This window comes from Pelodiscus sinensis, chromosome 1 (assembly GCF_052426305.1).
Source record: "Pelodiscus sinensis isolate ZL-2025 chromosome 1, ASM5242630v1, whole genome shotgun sequence".
In the NCBI taxonomy this organism is placed as follows: Eukaryota; Metazoa; Chordata; order Testudines; family Trionychidae; genus Pelodiscus; species Pelodiscus sinensis.
The window spans coordinates 316,132,519-316,152,690 of record NC_143052.1 but is presented as its reverse complement, the minus strand read 5'-3'; the positions used below and the strand labels follow the sequence as shown (position 1 = coordinate 316,152,690).

The 20,172-nt window shown below is 43.6% G+C and overlaps 1 protein-coding gene across 7 annotated transcripts in view; it reads left to right on the top strand.

Moving 5' to 3' along the window:
• Positions 1-20,172, top strand: part of ZC3H12C (zinc finger CCCH-type containing 12C) — a 78,222-nt gene that overhangs the window by 39,424 nt on the left and 18,626 nt on the right. For all 7 annotated transcript variants that reach the window (XM_089775634.1, XM_089775637.1, XM_089775631.1 and 4 more), the window contains 2 exons: positions 592-1,355; positions 14,313-14,452. In XM_089775634.1, the coding sequence (XP_089631760.1) occupies positions 664-1,355; positions 14,313-14,452 (832 nt within the window). In that variant the 5' untranslated portion in view covers positions 592-663. The remainder of the gene's footprint in view (positions 1-591; positions 1,356-14,312; positions 14,453-20,172) is intronic.

The following is a 20,172-nucleotide window of genomic DNA, read 5'->3' as shown; positions in this document are numbered from 1 at the left end:
TCTTTGCATGGTTTCAGAGACTGGGCTCCAACCTGAGCAGGAATATTTACACTACTATTTTTAGTCCCATAGGGCCTATGCAAGTCAGCTGACCCAGAGTCTGAGACTGACTGCCACATTTTGGGGGTTTGTTTGCTCTACATTGAAGACATATCCAATGGCAGAATATCACTGTTACTTAAAACTGAACAAAAGACTCCTGTCCAAGTTAACATTTTTAGTGGCTAGTTTCCTGACTTACACAGTTCTTTTATTTTCAAACAGCTTTTAAGGAAAACCAGTTTATAGAAAATCTATTTTTTTAATGTATTCATTAGTTTAGAAATATAAATGTTTTATGAAAACTGAACAGAGTATAGTTAATCAAACAGGATTGATTTTATTGGAAAGTTCTCTGTTTGAAGAAGTGTGTTTACATGCAGCAAGTTTGTCCAGATTGTTTACAAATGTAGCCCAACTTTAAGTGAAAAGGGAATTTCCTTGAATGTGAAGGTATTTTTAGGTTAGCAATGAAGCCAGCGCGTCAAATGAAAAATCAAGAAAACACAATAAAAGTGCTAACTAGTTACAACACTTTTATTTCTTCTATAGGAATACAGGACACTTTATATTCAGGAATACAGGAAAAACAGCAAAGTGGAGTCGAGTACATGCAGCAGCTTCATGGGCTTGAAGGATCACCTGGGGCATGACCTAAGCCATCTTTATGTGCAGCGTGCTGACACACAAATAAATGCAGTTGGACCTTGGTCAATGGTGGAGAAACCAACAATGGATAAAGTCAACTCTAGGAAGGAAGATGCAAATAAGGAGGTATCTGAGGAGACTGAAAGCTCCAGTTGTGATTCAGAAGAGAGCACAAATTCTGATAATGAGTCAGAAAGACTGAATAACATTACAGCAGAATCACATTTACTACCTAAGACTCACCGACAACTGTGCAGGTCTCCCTGCTTAGACCCTCATGTTCTAAAACGTAATGAAATTTTACATGACCTTAAGATAGAGGAGGCTCAGATCATATCTAAGGAAGCAAAGAAGCCCCCTGATGTGGTGAAGGAATATCAAACCAAACTGGAGTTTGCACTTAAGCTAGGTTACTCTGAAGAACAGGTTCAACTTGTGCTAAATAAGCTTGGCACTGATGCTTTAATCAATGATATTTTGGGAGAGCTTGTAAAACTTGGAAATAAAACTGAAACTGACCAGACTGTAAATAATATTAACACTAATGTAATGCGTGAAGCCTCTTCCATAGAGTCTCAGAGGTCTGAGTCTCCACTTCAGGAGGATGTGACTGAAGATGGAGATAACCTGAGGCCAATAGTTATTGATGGCAGCAATGTGGCAATGAGGTATGTGGCAATGAGGCATTGAATTACTGATATGTTATCTTATCTATTATATGGAAATTGCATTATCTTGTCCAATTAGATCACTGGTGTACTGTATGATTACACATCTATAACAGTACATTGGTTTTCATTTGTATAATTGCAGTTTGTTTATTTTTCATCAATACAGTATGCAAACACCTGTACACAAAGGGCCATTAGCCAATCAGAGCAGAGATTTGCATAATCTGTAATTGCAACCATACATTAATTATGCAGATCTCTCTACTTTGGCTATTAAATTCTCTCCACTGGAAAAGCAAACAATGAGGGGGCACATTTGATAAATTACATGAAGTTATTATCATGATGTGGAATCCAAAAAAGCTGTCAGGAACTTTAGTTTAGAGGGACCTAAAAAAGCTAGGTTTATGGGCAACCACAGCTAGATTTATGGGCAGCAACGTAATACAAGAACAAGGAAACAGTGAAAGACAGTAAATTCTAACCTGGTAAAAGAAATTCTTCCTTTATTGAATGTCAACTGTATCACTGAAGCCAGCACCATTTCTATGTATAATTGCACTATCCAAAGTTACCTATGATAGGTAAAATACCTGGGGTATTAGTCCCTCATGCTTCAGGTTAAAAGTCAAACACTAATGCATCGGATTAGTAAGAAATGTATCCTATTGGGTAGGTTATTTTACAATGAGGCGCACCTTTCCTCTGAAATTGCTGGTACTGGATCTTATCACAAATAGGATATTGAACTAGATCTTAACAGTAATTCCTGAGACTGTAGTCTTCAGAATTTGAATGATATGCCCATAGAAGAACATGTCTGCATAGTTCACACACCCATCTTCACCTGTAACTGTAGATACAAAAATACTCTTAGCTGAGGTAGGGGGCAGCAGGCCTTGTTTACTGAAAAGGGAGAAGTGGAGAACAGAAGTATTGAAGATACTGGGATGAGAAACATCAGAAATCCTGGTGGCCATACTTTGTGTGTGCATATGGCAATCAGAGCGCAGTTAACCAATTGTACCACATTATTTAGGAAAAGCAAGTTCAACATAGTAATAATTTCAGGATAGTAATTGTTAGCTTAATGATAAAACTTGATATAACTACGGGGCTTGAGGCATCTAATTTGTATTAATTGCATAGTAGAAGTTACTTAGTAAACAGAGCTTGTTCTCAAATGTAATTAAAGTGTAGACAAAATTCAGTTGATTTAAGTAATCAACATGTCAATGGAAGTTGCTACTTTTCCTCCCCCCAAAACTCTGGCCACTGGTATTTCCTATCAGCTCATCTTTTAATTTTTTTGGCCAACTTGCACATCTGTTTAGTTTTCTCCTAATTCTTTCCAGGTGATACAGCTGAAAAACACGACAGTGCGTCTTACTATAAAAGAGCCAGATGGCAAATACTGTTTTTGTTCAAGTTAACATAACAAGCAATCAGTATTCTAATACTCTAACTAAAAGAGATCAAACACTTTTGAAATATATCACCTTTTGAGTAAAATTTAATTTTACATAGTTAAAGAACTGTTTAGATGTGTACTTTTTAGCAAAAACAGCTACTGGTTTTGAAAGTCTGGCATAATAGTTTTTGCTCGTTGTTCTCTCATTACTTGTTAGAGCCAAATCCTTAACTGCTCTGTGACAGCTTTGTGTTCATCTGGTGATGCAAGTTGCCCTAATGATCACTGAACCAGTTTTAAAGATTACTTCTGTGTATGGGACTTCTCAGATGGTATAGGGTCCTTCCCCAGCACTTGAAAAGAGAGCATTGGTCAAAGGATCCCTGTGCCATAAGAATCCCTGACAGCAATTCTTGGAACCCAAAATGGCCCTTACATGCCAGGAGCAGAATCTTTATTCTTGATCAGCTTACTGCCACAGCACTAAAGCTATTTGAGGGGAGCAATACTGGCAAACTTTTTACAAGCCTCATTTCCCTACTAGGCATTCCTTGGAAGCAACTGAGAACCTGGTCTTCCATTTTTAATAGACACTTAACTCTTTATATAAATTCAGATATGTAGTCATTGCTATGTTCAGTTGCTGACTTAACCACTTTTGTGAAATGAATCAAATTTGAATGAATCCAATTTGATTAAAATAAGTGTGGGGTTTTTTTGGGGTTTTTTTTTCAGTGAGCTGCTGCACCAAAAAGTTGGATGCTTGCATTATCTTTTATGGATTTTTATAGCATGGAGAAGACTCTTGTGATAATTGTAGGGCTAGATTCTGTTTTTTACAGACTTCAAGATGTAGAGAGGCTGGGATGTTTTGTAGTGTGGAATTTTGGATGACTTTGCTACAATTCCTCTGTCTAGATCAGTGGTCCCAAAACCGCGGGGCCACCACACCCTAGGAGAGGGAGCACCACCCAGCCTCACTCTAACCATTACCTGGCCCTGCTACCAGCAGTAACCATAGGGAAAACTTTTCAAGTGACCCCTGGAGTGGCACAAACATGCTGTGCTATATAGGGTGCATCCAGTCCCTTTCCACCGTCAGTTCCTTCTTGCCACCAGTAATGGTGCTTGGAACTTTCTCACCTCAGCGTCAGCTGTCGCTCCCTTTTTCCAGTTCGTTGGACTCTGTTTTCCCTGTTAATAGTTCTTATTGTTAGTTAATTTACTGTTATCAGTTAGATAGTGTTAGGTTCCATTGGGACTTAGCCTTGGGTTGGGCCATGCCCTGGTCCCCGGGCTTCGTCGTGTCACAGTTGCCGTTGGCCCATGCCAGCTAGCAACCTCCACTACAACTGTTTCTGATACTTAGGAGAGAAACACATTATTGGTAAGTGCCACATTTGCAAATCGTTTAAGCTTCACACCAAAAAGTAGAGGAACATTTGTCTCAAAGCTCTCTAAATGGAATTCACTATAGCTCCAGTGTGTGACCAGTCGGGCTCTGCACGAAGAACAAGTGCATTGGTATGCAGCACTCCGCTGTTACCATTGGACACTCAGCACCATTCCCCAGCACCACGTAAACCTATCCTGGGCAGATCTCCGGGGCCCAAAAGGAATAAGGCCAAGATGCTGATCATAGCTGATGCTTCTGCTGCAGCCAGATTACCTCTAAGTTCTCTTTGGAGTGATGTTCCTCTTCATGCTGCACTGCTTCCTCCCAGAGTGGCATCAAACAGCTCCAGGTGCCATTGATGCTGAAGGCCTTACACAGCTCAGGACATAGTGTTGATGCCGGTGCCATCCACATCTGTAATTGTGGGACTGTGCCATAAAGGGAAACCTATCGTGGCACCACCTCAGTCTCTGCAGAGACATCGCTACCTCCCAAGAACTAGGGGTCACTAAATTAAATTAATAGGTAGCAGGTTTAAAACAAACAAAAGGAAGTACTTATTCACACAGCGCACAGTCAACCTGTGGAACTCCTTGCCAAAGGATGTTGTGAAGTCCAAGTCTATAACAGGGTTCAAAAAAGCGCTAGATATATTTATGTAGGATAGGTCCATCAATGACTGTTAGCCAGGAAGGGCAAGAATGGTGTCCCTAGCCTCTATTAGCTGGAAATGGACAATAGAGGATGGATCACTTGGTTACCTGTTCTGTTCAGTCTCTCTTGAACATCCAGCATTGGTCACTGTCAGAAGACAGGATACTGGGCTATATGGACTTTTGGTCTGATCCAGTATGGCTGTTCTTGTGTCTACAACCTTACCTCCATGTGGTGAGGGCTGCAGAGCATATAGTCCAATTCAGTTGCTTGAAAGATTCAGGGCTATAGAAGATTTGAAGAAAGGCTCTGTGGGACTTAGGTGCAGTTCTCCAGAAGCATGTCCCCTTCCACTGCATAGATGGTATACTCAGGACCGGTACTCACCATAGCCATTTGAGGGATAAATCGCTGTCACCCCAGCACCACTCCCCAGTACCAGTTTCCCCACCACAAGTCTGTTAGGAGCGCAAGGGTTCGTGGCACTGCTCTTCGGGAGGTTGGTACTACTCCTGCGGCCACTCTCTCTGTCACTGCGAGTTGGCCAGTCATTGAGTTGACCTTATCCAGGGAACTGTTCTTGCTGTTCCTCCATGTCCTGGGCATCGGCATCCGTAGCCAGTGCATACTGCTGAACCAACGTTACGCTTTGTTCCTGGTCTCCCAGCACTGCATGTTCCTTTAGTCTGGTCACAGATCAGGCCTTTGTGACTCTGGCTCAGGCACCCCTCCTAACACCAGTGAGTACCGGTCCTGAGTATACCAAATACACTTATTTGATTTCAATACAAGGCCAGTCTATGTTTTCTCATCACATGACTGTCCGGTTCCTGAGGGGTCTTGAGTGGCTCTTCCTATATTTACTGCCTCCTATTCCCCAGTGGGACCTTATTCTGGTTCTCCCCAGACTTACTGGACCTCTCTTTGAACTCATGTCCACGTGCTCCCTTCTGCACCCATCTTGGAAGATGGCCTTCCTGGTGGCAATTACATTGGCTAAGAGGCTCTCCAAGCTGCATGACTTGATTTTTCGAGCCCCTTACACTGTCTTCTTCTTTAAGACCAAGGTTCAGCTGCAATGGCACCCCACTTTCCTATGAGTGTTCACTAGATACTAAGCTACAAACCACCAGCCTCTCTGGCAGATACCACTGAAAAAGTTTTAACCAACCAATTCACTACTTAAGCCAATATCTGAAGATAATACAAGAGGACCAATTCATCCACTGTCTTAAATTTAGAGGACAAACTACAAGAGAAGAGATGTCAGAATATCTTAGAAAAATATGAAGATGATTAGATGGATTGAAGGCCATCAATATTATTTAAACCATCATGGTCTCTCCATTGACTTGTTAGTCCAGAACCTACCCACAGTGTTTATTTTCTCTGAATACACTTATTTGATATCAGATGATACTTTCTTACACTTAAGACATGGGCAGCTGTCATTGGAATGCTCTTTCAAGTTTGATTTTTCTTTTTGTAAAACATGGAAAAAGCATGTTTGGCAGCTCTGAAGAATGGGTATTTTAATTGTTGCTGTCCTCTCTGCTATATATTTATCCAAGCTAACTGTAAGAGCCCAAATCCATAGTGGGCAAAGATATTATAGTAAATAAAAACCTCTGGCTCTTGTGATTCAAGCCTGTTGTACCTATGCAATGATACCTATGGTCCTTTCAAAGTCTTTATAATACTTACATTGCCTTCTTTTAGTAGATAATTATATTACTTCTTTATATTACACACATCCATACACTTTGCCCACAGAATAAAACAAACATTTCTCCATTACTGGACACCAGAACTGGTGTCAATATTGATTTACAATACGACATATAAATTGGTTGGTTGATTGGGTTTAGAATCTTAACTTTAGGATCCTGCTTTTGAAAAAAAATTGGCACATGTATAACCAAGTTAATAACCTGGCTAATATAGTTTAAATAAAGATTTTGTCAATCTTTTTTTAAAAATAAATACGCACTTTTAGGGCCTGATATAGCAAATGCTTATGTGCTCATTGTTAACACTGAAGGACAACAGAGCTAATAATGTGAGTAATGTCATGTACTTTCTTACGTGTTGGTAGTATCAGGTTCTTAACTTTCAATATTGTGTGTTGCCTATAACAATTTTGTAAAAATAAAATAAATACATTGGCATTTAAATACAGTGGCATTTCAAAATAGCATTTATAAAATTTAGTTTTAAATTTAAAAGTAGGCAGTAGGACAAATTTTCAAATTCAACCAGATCGAGGCCCTGTAAAATCTAATAAATGACTTTTTAAAAAGCCAGTGCCTTAAATTTCTACTCTCTACTGTATTCTAATGTAACTTGATTTTTCTTATATTTAGGCATGCATTCAGTTGATTAAACAGAAGAACAAACAAAACCATTATTCCCCCACCCCCGACCATTGCACATGTCCAGTATTTTCTGAGGTTTTTTTTCTGGACAGAGGGCGCAAAAACCATACTGTCCGGTTGAATACCAGACACCTGGCAACACTATCCCTGGGGGTGGGGCCGAGAACACACTGGCTGCCAGCCCCATCCCTGGGGACTATCAAATAGTCATGTAACTGCTAAAATTTCATGTGGTTACACAACAATTCAGTTACATGATAGCTAACATCCCTAATTTGAACTAGATGCAATTTACATCTAACAATTCAAGTACATATTTCTATCAAATGTCAGCAAAGATCTCCAAACTGTGTGGCTTGTCTGTTCGTGCTTTCTGAGTTGTAGTGTCTGTGCTAAGGTAGCTGCATCATTGTGACAGTTATGTCTTGTGTCAATTTGTATGTATCCAACTCTTTTTCTATCTTGAGGCCTCTTCCAGGAATATGTTTCCCATCAATAACTGTTCCTATGGATAGAATCTCACTAATAACAGGTTAAGGGCGAAACTTCTCTGAGTTGCCAGTTCCCCCCATCTCACTCCTGCCTCGCTACCAGACCTCCCTGTTCAGATGTTGCCGAATCAAAAAGTCCAGGTTTAGGGAGGTACAACCTGTAGTTATTTTGTTCTCTTTATATTTTATGGTTTGTGTTTTATTGTTTAAAACGTTCAATTTGAATAAAATGTTTGCATGTGACAAATTTCAGTTAATTAATCTTTTTACAATAGAAGTGTGTGCAGACCATCAGCTATAATGACCAGTGCAGTTATAAAAAAAATACTAATATATTGTATCTTCCAAATTATGGGTCCCTCATGGCTACCTAAATATTTCAGCATGGCACTTTTGAAGTGGTGCATGCATTGTATATGGTTGTCATTTTAGAACTATACTACAACCATTTTTGACAATTTAAAGATTTAGCGTTGCAGTTAAAATTTGGAGCCACTATTTAATTTTTAGCCTGAGGAAAGTAATGGAGATTGTGATGAGAACATTTTCACATACTCATAAGCTCACTAACTGTGCTGCCCAAAGGCAACACTTTTAAGAGCTTTGGCTTTGTTTTTCTTAAAAATGAAAATACCTATCACTTAAATGAGTACATGCAATTGTAAGAAGCAATGTGATGGATAAATGCATGAGAGAGTCATTTCTACCCACAGTGTAACTGACAAATAGACACTTTTCTCTCAAATTCACTAAGTACACTAGATCAAGTTGATTCAAAAAAACCGAAGGAGAACACTGCAGCTGACTCAGACATTTGGTACTGAGTACTGTTCCCAGACTGCAGCTTTGTTTGCACTTTTAAAACCTGCTGCTCACCTTTGAATAGATCTTTACTTGACAAAGCAATACAAGCACTATTTACTTTCCAAATATTGACAACCAGGCATCAGAAATAGGAAATGGAAAATATGGTATTTTCTCAGCTACATGAAATATAGCTGAAGGAAGCACACAGCCAAAAGCCAAGGCAAAGCTGCCCATGACAGCAGTATTCAAGAACTTTACAAATGCTAGTTATGCTGATCATTTTCCTCACAAATATTTTAGTCAACATCTTATAAATTCCTGTTGGATAAGTATTACCTTTGTAGAGAGAGCTATGAAAACTGAAACCTCACGTGAGTTCTGATCTCCTGTGTATGCAGCAGAGCATGGCAATATTATGCAACTGTTTACTGTTGGAAGTGAAAAATACTGTTATGCTGTTGGGGAAAAAAGCATCCATTTGGGGCTATCATGAGGAAATTAGACTAGTTACTGGAATACACACAACTCTTCTTGAAAAGTGGTGTAGAGTTTTTAAGGACTACATAATGGTGCCTAGTTCTTACATCATGCTTTACAAAATGATGTCCGTGTCGTCATCCCCAGTTTACATATAGGGAAAATGAGGCAGAGAAAGCAAGGAATGACTTACCTAAGGTGACCCTGGGTTTTATTCCTGGGTCTGCCACTGAATTCCTGAATCCCCGTCCATTGTTCTGTGTCCTAGGCCATGGAACTTCATTTGTCTCCCATCCAAGTGTGGCCTACGCACAACTATCCTGAACATTTGAGATGTGACTGCATCTCATTGGAAGATGTGATAACTGGACATACTGCTGGTGTATGTCTTTAAATCATGGGTATACATATTTATCCATTTACCATTTCTGGAGAGTTCTAAAGAATTTTAACAAGCCACGTTCTCTTTTGGCCAATTAGAATCAAGAATAAGTGTAATCTACAGTATTTCCTTTTAAATAGACTGTTATAGTTGGATATTGTGCATGTCACAATAGCAGTATGTTTATTATTTCATAGACTTCAGTATCCAAGGCCATAAAGCACATCAGGCTACATAATCAGACTTAAGTCCAGCATTCCAGGTGAAAACTTCTGAAGTTAAAAGTAGGAAAGAGGTATTGAGAGGATTCACACTTCTCAATCTGTAATGGGGATACATGAGTGTCAATGTGAACAAAAAATGACTCTCTAATACACTGGTTTAGGGTGAGAGTCTGTCTGGCTCTAACAATAATAAATCAAACTGCACTTTTTTTCTTTTAGTGTGAAAGGTCACAGATCAGGTCTCTGCTGACAACTCTTGTGGCTATAGGGAAATACAACATAAATAGGGCTACTAAAAGGTCGGTGCATGACTTGCTGGATAACTGTTCTCCTAGAGTAGTTATTAACGATTCACAGTCATGCTGGAAGGGCATAATAAGTGGATTTCCATAGGCAGGGCTCACCAAACAGCAGCGAGCCCCGCTCACTAGCCGCACTGTCCGGCGATCTGCACATGCGCAGATCATTCTGCCCATGCGCAGATCTCCCGAACCCAGCTCTTCTGGGTTGTAATCTACTCGCCTGTGGCGAGTAGATTGCATTGTTTGTCGAGCCCTGTCCATAGGGATATGTTTTGGGACTGGTTCTGTTCAATATCTTTATCAGTTATTTAGATGATGGCATAGAGCCGTGGTCACCAACCAGTCGATCGCGATCGACTGGTTGATCCCAAGGCCTCGACCAGTTGATTGGGAGGCGTTCTGGGCCCCCCATTTCTCCCCACTTCCAAGAAGCCCCACTACCTACCTCGAGCAACAATGGAGGTAGTGGCAGATTCCCGTGGGGTAGACGGAAGGTTCCGGAAATGCGCTAGCTGCTTCCTTGCCCCAGCTCCCTGGCGTTCCGGGAACTTACCGGGTAAGTCTCCACAGGCGCGCGCTGGGACTTCCCTTCTCTGAGGGAGGGGGGAGTCAGGCCTAGAGGGGGCACAGAACGAAGGCCTCCCTGCTCCGCCGGACCTAACTCCTCCCTCTCCCCCTGCGGAGGCGTGCGACGGGGCTTCCTTCCTCCGTAGGAGTGGGGGTCGGCCCCAGAGGGAGTGCGCAATGGAGGCTTCCCTGCTTGGCGGGAGGGGGGAGTCAGGTCCGGCAGAGGCGCACGACGGGGCTTTCTTCCTCCACTGGGGAAGGGGTCGGCCCCAGAGGGAGTGCGCAACGGAGGCTTCCCTCCGAGGCTGGTGTAGGGGACTCCCTGCCCCCACTGGCACCCTGCCCCCAAACCCTGTTCCCTCTCCCCTGCCCCCAAACCTTGTCCCCTGCTGCAGAACCTTGTCCCCGCCCTCCTGCCCCCCTGTTCCCTCTTCCCTGCCCCCAGCCACAAAACTCTGTCCTCCCTTCCCCCTGCCGCAGAAACCTGTCCCCCTGCCCTCCTACTGCAGAAACCTGGCCCCCTGCTGAAGAAACCTGTTGCCCCCCGGCACCCTGCCCCCTGCTGCAGAAACCTGTCCTCCTGGCACCCTGTTTTCTCTACCCTGCCCCCAGCTGCAGAACCCTGCCCCCACTGGCACCCTGTTTCATGCCCCAGCACCCACTAGCACCCTTCCCCAGGACCATGTCCCCTGCTCCTAGCTGATTTTTCTGTGTATCCATGACTCCTGACTCAAGACAGGTTCCCTGCCCTTCTCATAAATAAAGATAATACAGAAACTTTTTGTGTTTGACATAGAATTTTATTTAAAAATGAAGCCTGGCCAACAAACCCCCAATTGGGGCCAAGCCCCCATCTGGCCACAACCTCTTCTGCACTCCCCCTGCCCTCAGACCCTAGATCTGAGCCTATCATACACTGGAACCCCCTGTTCTGAGCCCCTCACGTACCCCAACCCAAATTCCTGCACCCTTACCTCCACAAGCCTGTGGCTTGCTTAGTACCCCAACACTGCCCGGCCTGGAGCTCCCTCCCTGAGCCAGCGTCCCCTTCTCCACCTCCTCCTGCATCCAGATTTCCTCCCAGAGCTTGCACCTCTCACCCCTTCTGTGGCAGTGTGTCAGGGTTCCCCCGCCTCCTGCACCCCCGTAGTGGCACAAACAGACTCCGCCAGCCAGTAAAATAGAGGGAGTTTATTGCTTCTCCAGGATACAGCACAGCATAGATGTAAGCTGGTTACAGGGCAGGCCTAGGATGCCTCAGCCCCCCTTGAGATGGGGGAGACTGGGCCCCTAAATCTCAGCCCGTTGCTTAGACTGCTTCCTCCATGATACCAGACAGAAACTAAAAAGTCCCTTCCAGCCCTACCCCCCAGCCAGGGCTTGGCCTCCCACTGCTTCCTTTGTCTCTCCCTGGGAGCCAACTGGTCGGACAGATTGGGAGCCCCTTGCATAATGACTCATCCCCTGTCCTGCTGGGCCGTGCTACAAACAGCCGCCAGCGGAGGTCACCAACAGCCCACCAACCAGCAAGGTACCAACACTACATCACACCTTCGCACACCCAAATCCCTCATTCCCACCCCAGAGCCTACACATCCTGTCTCAACCCAGCTAGGGTACAGATAGACTGCAGGAGTTTTTCAGGATTCCGGAGATATCTCAGACATACTCTTCTGCATCCAGGGATGCGTTTGTTCTTCCCCTTTTTTTAGTGGAAGAGCAAACGTTCTCTTTCGGTAATCTCTATATTCCTCTTTCCATGAGGAATAAGGGGGCTTCCAAAAGAAGGGGTTTTCTGACATGTGGCCTGTCTAGACTGGACCAAATGTTGGAAAAACCTCTTCCTATAGAAGAATTGAAAAGGAAAAAAAAAAGCAACAGTATAAGGATTGGGGATAGCTAGTGATGGACAGGAGGAGAATAGAGAGGGCAAGGCTTCAAGGAAGGGGCGGAGCGGTAGATTTTGGCTTGGTCTGTCATTTAAAAAGTGATCTTGGGTGTAAAAAGGTTGGAGACCACTGGCATAGAGAGTATGATTATTAAGTTTGCAGATGATACCAAGCTGGGAGAAGTTGCAAGTGGATAGGGTCATAATTCAAAGCTAGAGAAGTGATCTGAGGAATATAGGATGAAGTTTAAAAAGGACAAATGCAAAGTACTTCACTTAGGAAGGAACAATCAGTCTCACACAGAATGGGAAGTGATTGTCTAGGAAGGAGTACTGCAGAAAGGGATCTAGGGGTCATAGTGGACCACAAGCTAAATATGAGTCAGCAGTGTGACGCAAAAAAAGCAAACATGATGCTGGAATGCATTAACAGGAATGTTGTGAGCAAGACACAAGAAGTCATTCTTCCGCTCTACTCTGTGCTGATTAGGTCTCAGTTGGCGTATGGTGTCCAGTTCTGGGCACCCCATTTCAAGAAAGATGTGGGAAAAAATGGAGAAGGTCCAAAGAAGAGCAACAAAAATGATAAAAGGCCTAGAAATCATGAGTTTTGAGGAAAGAGACTGAAAGAAGCAGTTTTCAAGTATCTAAAATAGTGTTACAAAGAGGAGATAGAAAAATTGTTCCCCTTGGCTTCTGAGGATAGGACAAGAAGCAGTGGGCTTAAATTGCAGCAAGGGAGGTTTAGGTTGGACATTAGGGAAAACTTCCTAACTGTCAGGGTGGTTAAACACTGGAATAAATTGCCTGGGGGGGGTTGTGGAATCTCCATCACTGGAGATATTTAAGAGCAGGTTAGACAGACACCTGTCAGGGATTATCTGGATGGTGCTTGGTCCTGCTGTGAGGGCAGGGGACTGGACTCAATGATCTCTCGAGGTCCCTACCAGTTCTAGTGTTCTATGATTCTGTAATTCTTTACACTAGCATTCCCACGTACTAGTATGGATTACACCTCATTCCTGTGTTGCCCATATGTAGAGACGTGGCTTGGGGGAGTGGGGCTCAGTACTCCATCTTGAGACACTAGCCAATCAGCTAGCCATTTGCTCAAGCCGTTCGCCTGAGACACTAGCTTCTCACTATACAACAGCCAGTGGGAGACCCTGTTTTCTCCCTTTCCCCTCGTTTCTGCCAGTGTTTTACCATTTCCCTCCCTCTCTGCATTTATTTCCCAACCTTCCCCAAAGTAACTCTGTGGGTAAAGACTATAGTATTTTAGAGCAGTGTTTCTTAACCTTTTTTTATAAAGGACCCCTTAAAAATTATAAGTACCCCCAGTACCTACAGTTTAAGACACACACATTTTTTTTTCTACCTTTGCAACACATTTGTTTAAACAACTTAATTGTAGCCAGCTGGGCAATGAAAATTTTGGGTGTAAAAAGTACAAAAATAATAAAACGCTGTAAAACTTAAAACACACATTCAGTTTTCTCCAAATTTCAGTTGTGTTGATGTACTTCTTTCGAGTACCTCTAAAGGTACTCATACCACTGTTTTAGACGGCTGGAAATGTACTTTAAAACAGTACAAATGAAAAAGATAAATGTGTGTATAACAGAAATAAAATCTTTTAAAAACTTTGTGTACTGTCTTTCCACATGTAGTTGAAATAAAGATTTGTCTTTCCCTTTATAATTCACACCATGTTTATTTAAATATATATTGCAAGCATAATAAACATTCATTTGGTTTGACAGACGTCCTTCTGTCTTTCTTTGTGCCCTTTCTTGGAAACAGGCGGTGTTTGGAAGTGAATTCAGATTGACCTTCATTGCTAACAGAAATCCTGGATTAAGTTAATAACATTACTAAGAATAATCAGCTGTGTTTGCTATGCTCTGCTTGATTCATGATCACATGGAAAGTAATGGTTGTAAAACAGGAAATTAAGTGTTTGTGTGATATCTGTTTCAGCCATGGAAACAAAGAAGTATTTTCTTGTCGGGGAATAAAATTGGCAGTAGACTGGTTTTTGGAAAGAGGCCACAAAGATGTTACAGTGTTTGTACCAGCATGGAGAAAAGAACAGTCAAGACCAGATGCTCTTATCACAGGTAAGCTCAGTTCAGACATCATTGACTTAAGTTTTGTTTTATATAATGTAAGATTCTTAATGACTGTTTGTGAGTATTAGCTGAACAAACCATTTAAATTATTTCTATACAGTAATACATCTTTGGACTAAGACCTTCTTGGTGAACTCCAAATGAGGAGGAAAAAAGCAAGGGAATGTAGCCAGTACAAAGCAAAATCCCATTGTTTCTTGTGCTTGCCTGATGAGCTTTCCCTGAAAGTTTCTAGTTAAACCTCTAAGATTATGTTTTGATTTTTTTATCCATCTGTTGTATATATTTAAAATGAAAATTTTGGAAAGACTTTTCCAAACAATAATCAAAAAGGAATATTCTCCAAACTATGGAAAGGATTGCTGAGAGAGTAGCTCCTGTAATCCAAACTTGTGGGTTGTCATCCTCCGTAGGGTGACTGGCAGACAGGAAAATCAGAAAGCATTCTTGTACCTTAAGAATGTTCTCCCATTAACCAGAATGACTGTTCTAGAATTAACACAATGCTGAACTGGTTAAGAATAAAAGATTAAAAATAATGTAGCAAATATCTAGATTTGTGTAGCTACTCAGAAACAAACTTCTTAATAAGAAAGAACGCCTTTTTTTGTTGTCGTTCCAGTAATCCATACCGATTAGCAACAGTACTGGTAAGGAGCTGCTTTTGAGAGGAGAAAACATATACTTCCTTGCTTTGTTGTTTGTCATATACTAGATTATTAAATTTACAGTCTTAGAAAGTCTTGAGTGAAAGTCCTATCAGTGGGTGCACTGAAGTCTTACCCAATAATGGCTTCTAGAGATGATGAACTTCTAAGTGACAGCTCTGAGCGAAGAAATCTGTTTACAGGAATAAGAGTCTCTTACAGAAACTACTTCCTGTTGTCCTCAGAAAGTAGGATATCCCCTGCCTTTGTGGGTAACTGATGGAATACCTCTTGGAAGTGTGATTCAGAGAAAACTGAATGATTACTGAGAAATTGGCCCTCTGCTTTGCATTTTTGGTACAAATGTGCTTATTCTTCCCATGTAAAAATGAAAGACGCAGGGCGGTATGAAAGCTAGAATTTTTCTTTCAAGATAAGCTGAATAATGTCCTCAGAACCACTAGTCCAAGGCAAAAGATAATGAAACAAACTGCAATAGAGGCTGCAATTTGTCCTTGCCTTTGTTTGAAGTAATGGCTCCTAACCATGCCACCTAAAATGAAAGTTCAAATGAATAGTCACCATAGTTTGTAATGAAAAGTAGCAGAGTATTTGAGCAACATGTTTCACTACCAAAATGGAGAAATCTTTGCAGAATATGAAATTGTCAACTGCTTTTTGAACATGCCTTAATAAGAATGAGATAACAAATATTTCAAGGTGCTATATCCCATCATAGTATTAAATAAATGGTCTGTCTCTTTAAGGTAGTAAGAGACTAATTTTATGATAGGCTGCATTGAAGATTATAAAATAAGGTATTTGTAACTCAGAGGAAATATTCCTCTCAGCATGTCATAAAGGGCAGGCTCAGTTGTGCTGATCGGTAGTTACTTGTGTTGGCGATTTAGGAAGGGCATTAGCCATACAGCTTTTGACCTTCAAACTTAATTCATCCTGAGATATTGCCACAGATGATAGTGGAGTGGACCCTGCTACATGGGATTTTGAGGAAGAGCCCAAGTCTTGAGAAAGTACGTTCTTTCAGGAACTAGGAGAATCCAGTTTGCCTTGTTTAGCTGTGCCTCTGTGTCAGCACCTTGGCAATGGGAGAAAAACTAAAAAATGGAGAAGGCACTGAAGTCTATTGCTAGCATATCCTTGCATCTTCTACAGAGGTACTTCATGGTTGACTTTTGCAACAAATCTATGGGAATTTCTTTATTCAGAGTCTTGGATTCCAAGGCCAGAAGGGACCGTTATGAACATTTTGTCTGACCTCTTGTATAACTTAGGCCCTAGAACTGCCCCCAAATAATTCCTACAGCATATCTTGTAGAAAAAAAATCTAGTCTTCATGGGAAAACTGTCAGCAATTGATAGATATCCACTAATATCTTTCATAAATTGTTTCAATGGTTAATTATTTCTTGTAATTAAAAATGTAAACTTTATTTCCACCCTGAATTTGTCTAGTTTTAAGTTTAATCTCATGTATCTTATGCCTTTCACTGCTGAGTTGAAGAGCCCATTTCTAAATATATGTTCTCCCTATAAGTACTTGTAGACTATAATCAAGTCATCCCTCACCCTTCGTTTTATCCAAAGAGCTCAATATATTTAGTGTATCACTATAAGCCATGTTTTCTAGTCCTTTAATCATTTTTCTGGCTCTTCTCTGACCTCTTTCCAATTTCTCAACATCTTTCTTGAATTGTGGACACCAGAACTGAAAAAGACAGTTACTTACCTTGTAACTGTTGTTCTTCGAGGTGGGTTGCTTATGTCCATTCCAGTAGGTGTGTGTGTACCGTGTGCATGTCTTCCAGAACTTTTTTTACCCTCAGCAGTACCCATTGGGCCAGTCAGGGAGCCCCCTAGAGTGGTGCTGACATAGCCGCACATATATGCCCCTGCTGGCCCCAACCCCTCTTAGTTGCTTCTTGCCAGACAATCCAACGAAGGGGAGGCGGGTGGGATTGGAATGGACATAAGCAACACATCTCGAAGAACAACAGTTAAAAGATAAGTAACCGTCTTTTCTTCTTCGAGTGCTTGCTTATGTCCATTCCAGTAGGTGATTCCCAAGCCATTACCATGGAGGTGAGGTCGGAAGTCTAGATCGAGACAGATTGCAACAAAGCCATACCCACAGCCACATCATGCCTAGCCTGCTGCAAGACCGTGTAATGCGTGGTGAATGTTTGTACAGATGACCACGTGGCCACCCTACATATATCTAGGATTGGCACCTGGACTAAAAATGCTGTGGATGATGCCCAAGCTCTGATTGAGTGGGCAGTAACGTGAGGTACTGATTGCCCTTTCAGCTCATAGCATGCTCTAATGCATGCGGTAATCCACAAGGAGAGACATTGCGCTGGCACCGGGGAGCCCTTCATTCTCTCTGCTATTGAGACAAAGATCTGTGTGGATTTACGGAATTCTCTTGTCCTATTCAAATAAAATGCCAGTGCTCTCCTGCCATCTAGCATGTGCAGTGCCTGCTCTCTCCCTGCTGCGTGAGGTTTCGGATAGAATACCAGGAGGTAGATTTCCTGTGATATGTGAAACGGAGACACCACTTTGTGCAGGAAAGCTGGGTGTGGATGTAGGGTCACCTTGTCTCTAGAGAACACCGTATACAGTAGTTCCAAGGACAGAGTCCACAGCTCTGAGACCCTCCTAGCCGAGGTAATTGCTACCAGGAACGCCACCTTCCAGGATAGGTGAGACAGGGAACAGGTAGCGAGCGGCTCAAACAGGGCCCCCATCAGCCCGTGAAGCACCAGGTTCAGGTCCCATTGGGGAATGGGTTGCCTAACCTGAGGGTATAGTTTGTCCGGCCCCTTCAGGAACCTCTTAACTATAGGTAGGGCAAATACCGAGTGTCCGTCTTCCCCAGGATGAAAGGCCACAATAGCCGCCAGGTACACCCTAACTGAGAAGCGCAATAACCCCTGTTGCCTAAGGTCAAGGAGATATTCCAGTATATTCAGGGTGGGGGCCGAAGACGGGTCCACCCCTTGCTCAATGGCCCAGCATGAGAACTTTGGCCCTGTATGTGGCCATGGTGGATGGCTTCCTGCTCTCCATCAGAACCTTTTTTACCTGGTCTGAGCAGAGGAGCTCCTCCCTCCTAAACCACTGATCTTCCAGGCTGTTAGGTGCAGGGAGAGCAGGTCCGGGTGACAGAGAAACCCTTGGCTAATGTCCCACGTCAGCAGGTTCGGGAGTTGTGGAAGGAGGATGGGGTCCTCCACCAGGAGGCTCCTGAGGGTTGTGTGCCAGTGTTGATGGAGCCACGCTGGAGCAATGAGGATTGACCCGAACCTCCTGACTCTTAGAAGGACCTCATGGATCGGGGAAAGGGAGGGAAAGCGTACATGAGGTGCCTTGGCCACCACCTTATCAGGGCGTCCCTCATTGACCCCCATCCCATCCTTCTGAAGGACTAGAACCTGAGGCACTTCTTGTTGCTGTTCGAGGCAAACAGATCAAGGAGGAGAGTGCCCCACCTGAGGAGGAGAGAGCGGACCACCTCCTCCTTGAGGGACCACTCGTGGGCCGCGAACGGTCTGCTGAGCTGATCCACCAAGGTGTTATGCACCCCCAGCAGGTACGTCGCCTGCATGTAGCTCTCATGCACTACACAGAGATCCCAAAGGGCTATTGCCTCCTGGCAGAGGGGAGAGGAACGAGCACCATCCTGTCTGCTGATATAGTACATGGCGGCTGTGTTGTCTATCTGAACCGAAACACAGTGGCCTCCCAAATGGGGGAGAAACACTATGCACGCAAGCTGCTTGCAGTTCCCTGACATTGATATGCAGCCAGCTCTCCACCTCAGACCACATATCTTGAGTCCTCAAATTGTTCAGGTGGGCTCCCCAACCTGCATCCGAGGAGTCTGTTCCCAGCTGCACCGTGGGGAGGGGAGGTGTGAACGGAACCCCGCTGCACACCTTGCTGTCTCTCGTCCACCAGTCCAGCGCTGACAGAACTGCTGATGGGATGGTAACCACCATGTCCATGTGGTCTCAAGCCGGTCTGTAAATACTCAACAGCCAAGACGAGTGGTCGAAGCTGGCGCCTGGCATGCCTCAGCATATATATACGGGCTGCCATGTGCCCCAGAAGCTTCAGGCACCATCTCACTGTGGTCATAGGGGTGGCCCAAAGTTCCTGGACCATCGCTTGTATTGCCTAGAACCTGGGGCCCGGGAGGCAGGCCCTCCCTGCCGTGGCGTTTAGCCTCGCCTGCACAGACTCGATGACCTGAGTAGGGACAAGTGTTGACTTTTTCTCGTTTAGCCAGAGCCCTAGCCACTCGAAAGTCCGTCTGGCCAGGGCTAAGTACTGTTGAGCCTGGTCCCTCGACCGGCCCCTGATGAGCCAGTCGTCCAGGTAAGGGTAGACATGGACCCCTTTCCTTCTCAAGAGGGCTACCACCACCACCATACATTTTGTAAATACTCTTGGGACTGTGGACAGGCCGACGGGGAGCACTGCAAATTGGTAATGATCCTCCCCTACCACAAATCTTGGGAACCTTCTGTGGCGAGGGGAAATGGAAATATGGAAATAGGCATCCCAAAGGTCGAGGGTGGCATACCAGGCTCCCAGACCCAGTGACGGGATAATGGAGGCCAATGTCACCATCCTGAACTTTGCTTTCCTTATGAAGGCGTTCAACCTCCTGAGGTCCAGAATGGGATGAAGGCCACCCTTTGCCTTTGTTATCAGGAAGTAGTGGGAATAGAACCCCTTCCCCCTGAAGGCTATCTGGACCTCTTCCACTGCCCCTGAAGATAGGAGCGCGGCAACCCCTTGCCGAAGATGGTGCTTGTGAGAGGGGTCCCTGAAAAGGGACAGGGAAGGAGGGGATGGGGAAGAGAGGGACAAGAATGGGATAGAATATCCCCTTGCCACCACCTCTAGGACCCACCCGTCCGACATGATAGCTGCCCAAGCATGGTGGAAAGGGAATAATCTGTCCGCAAAGGGTCGATCTAGGGCGTTGACTGGGGTGCCGTCCTCATGTGTACCATCAAACCCCCG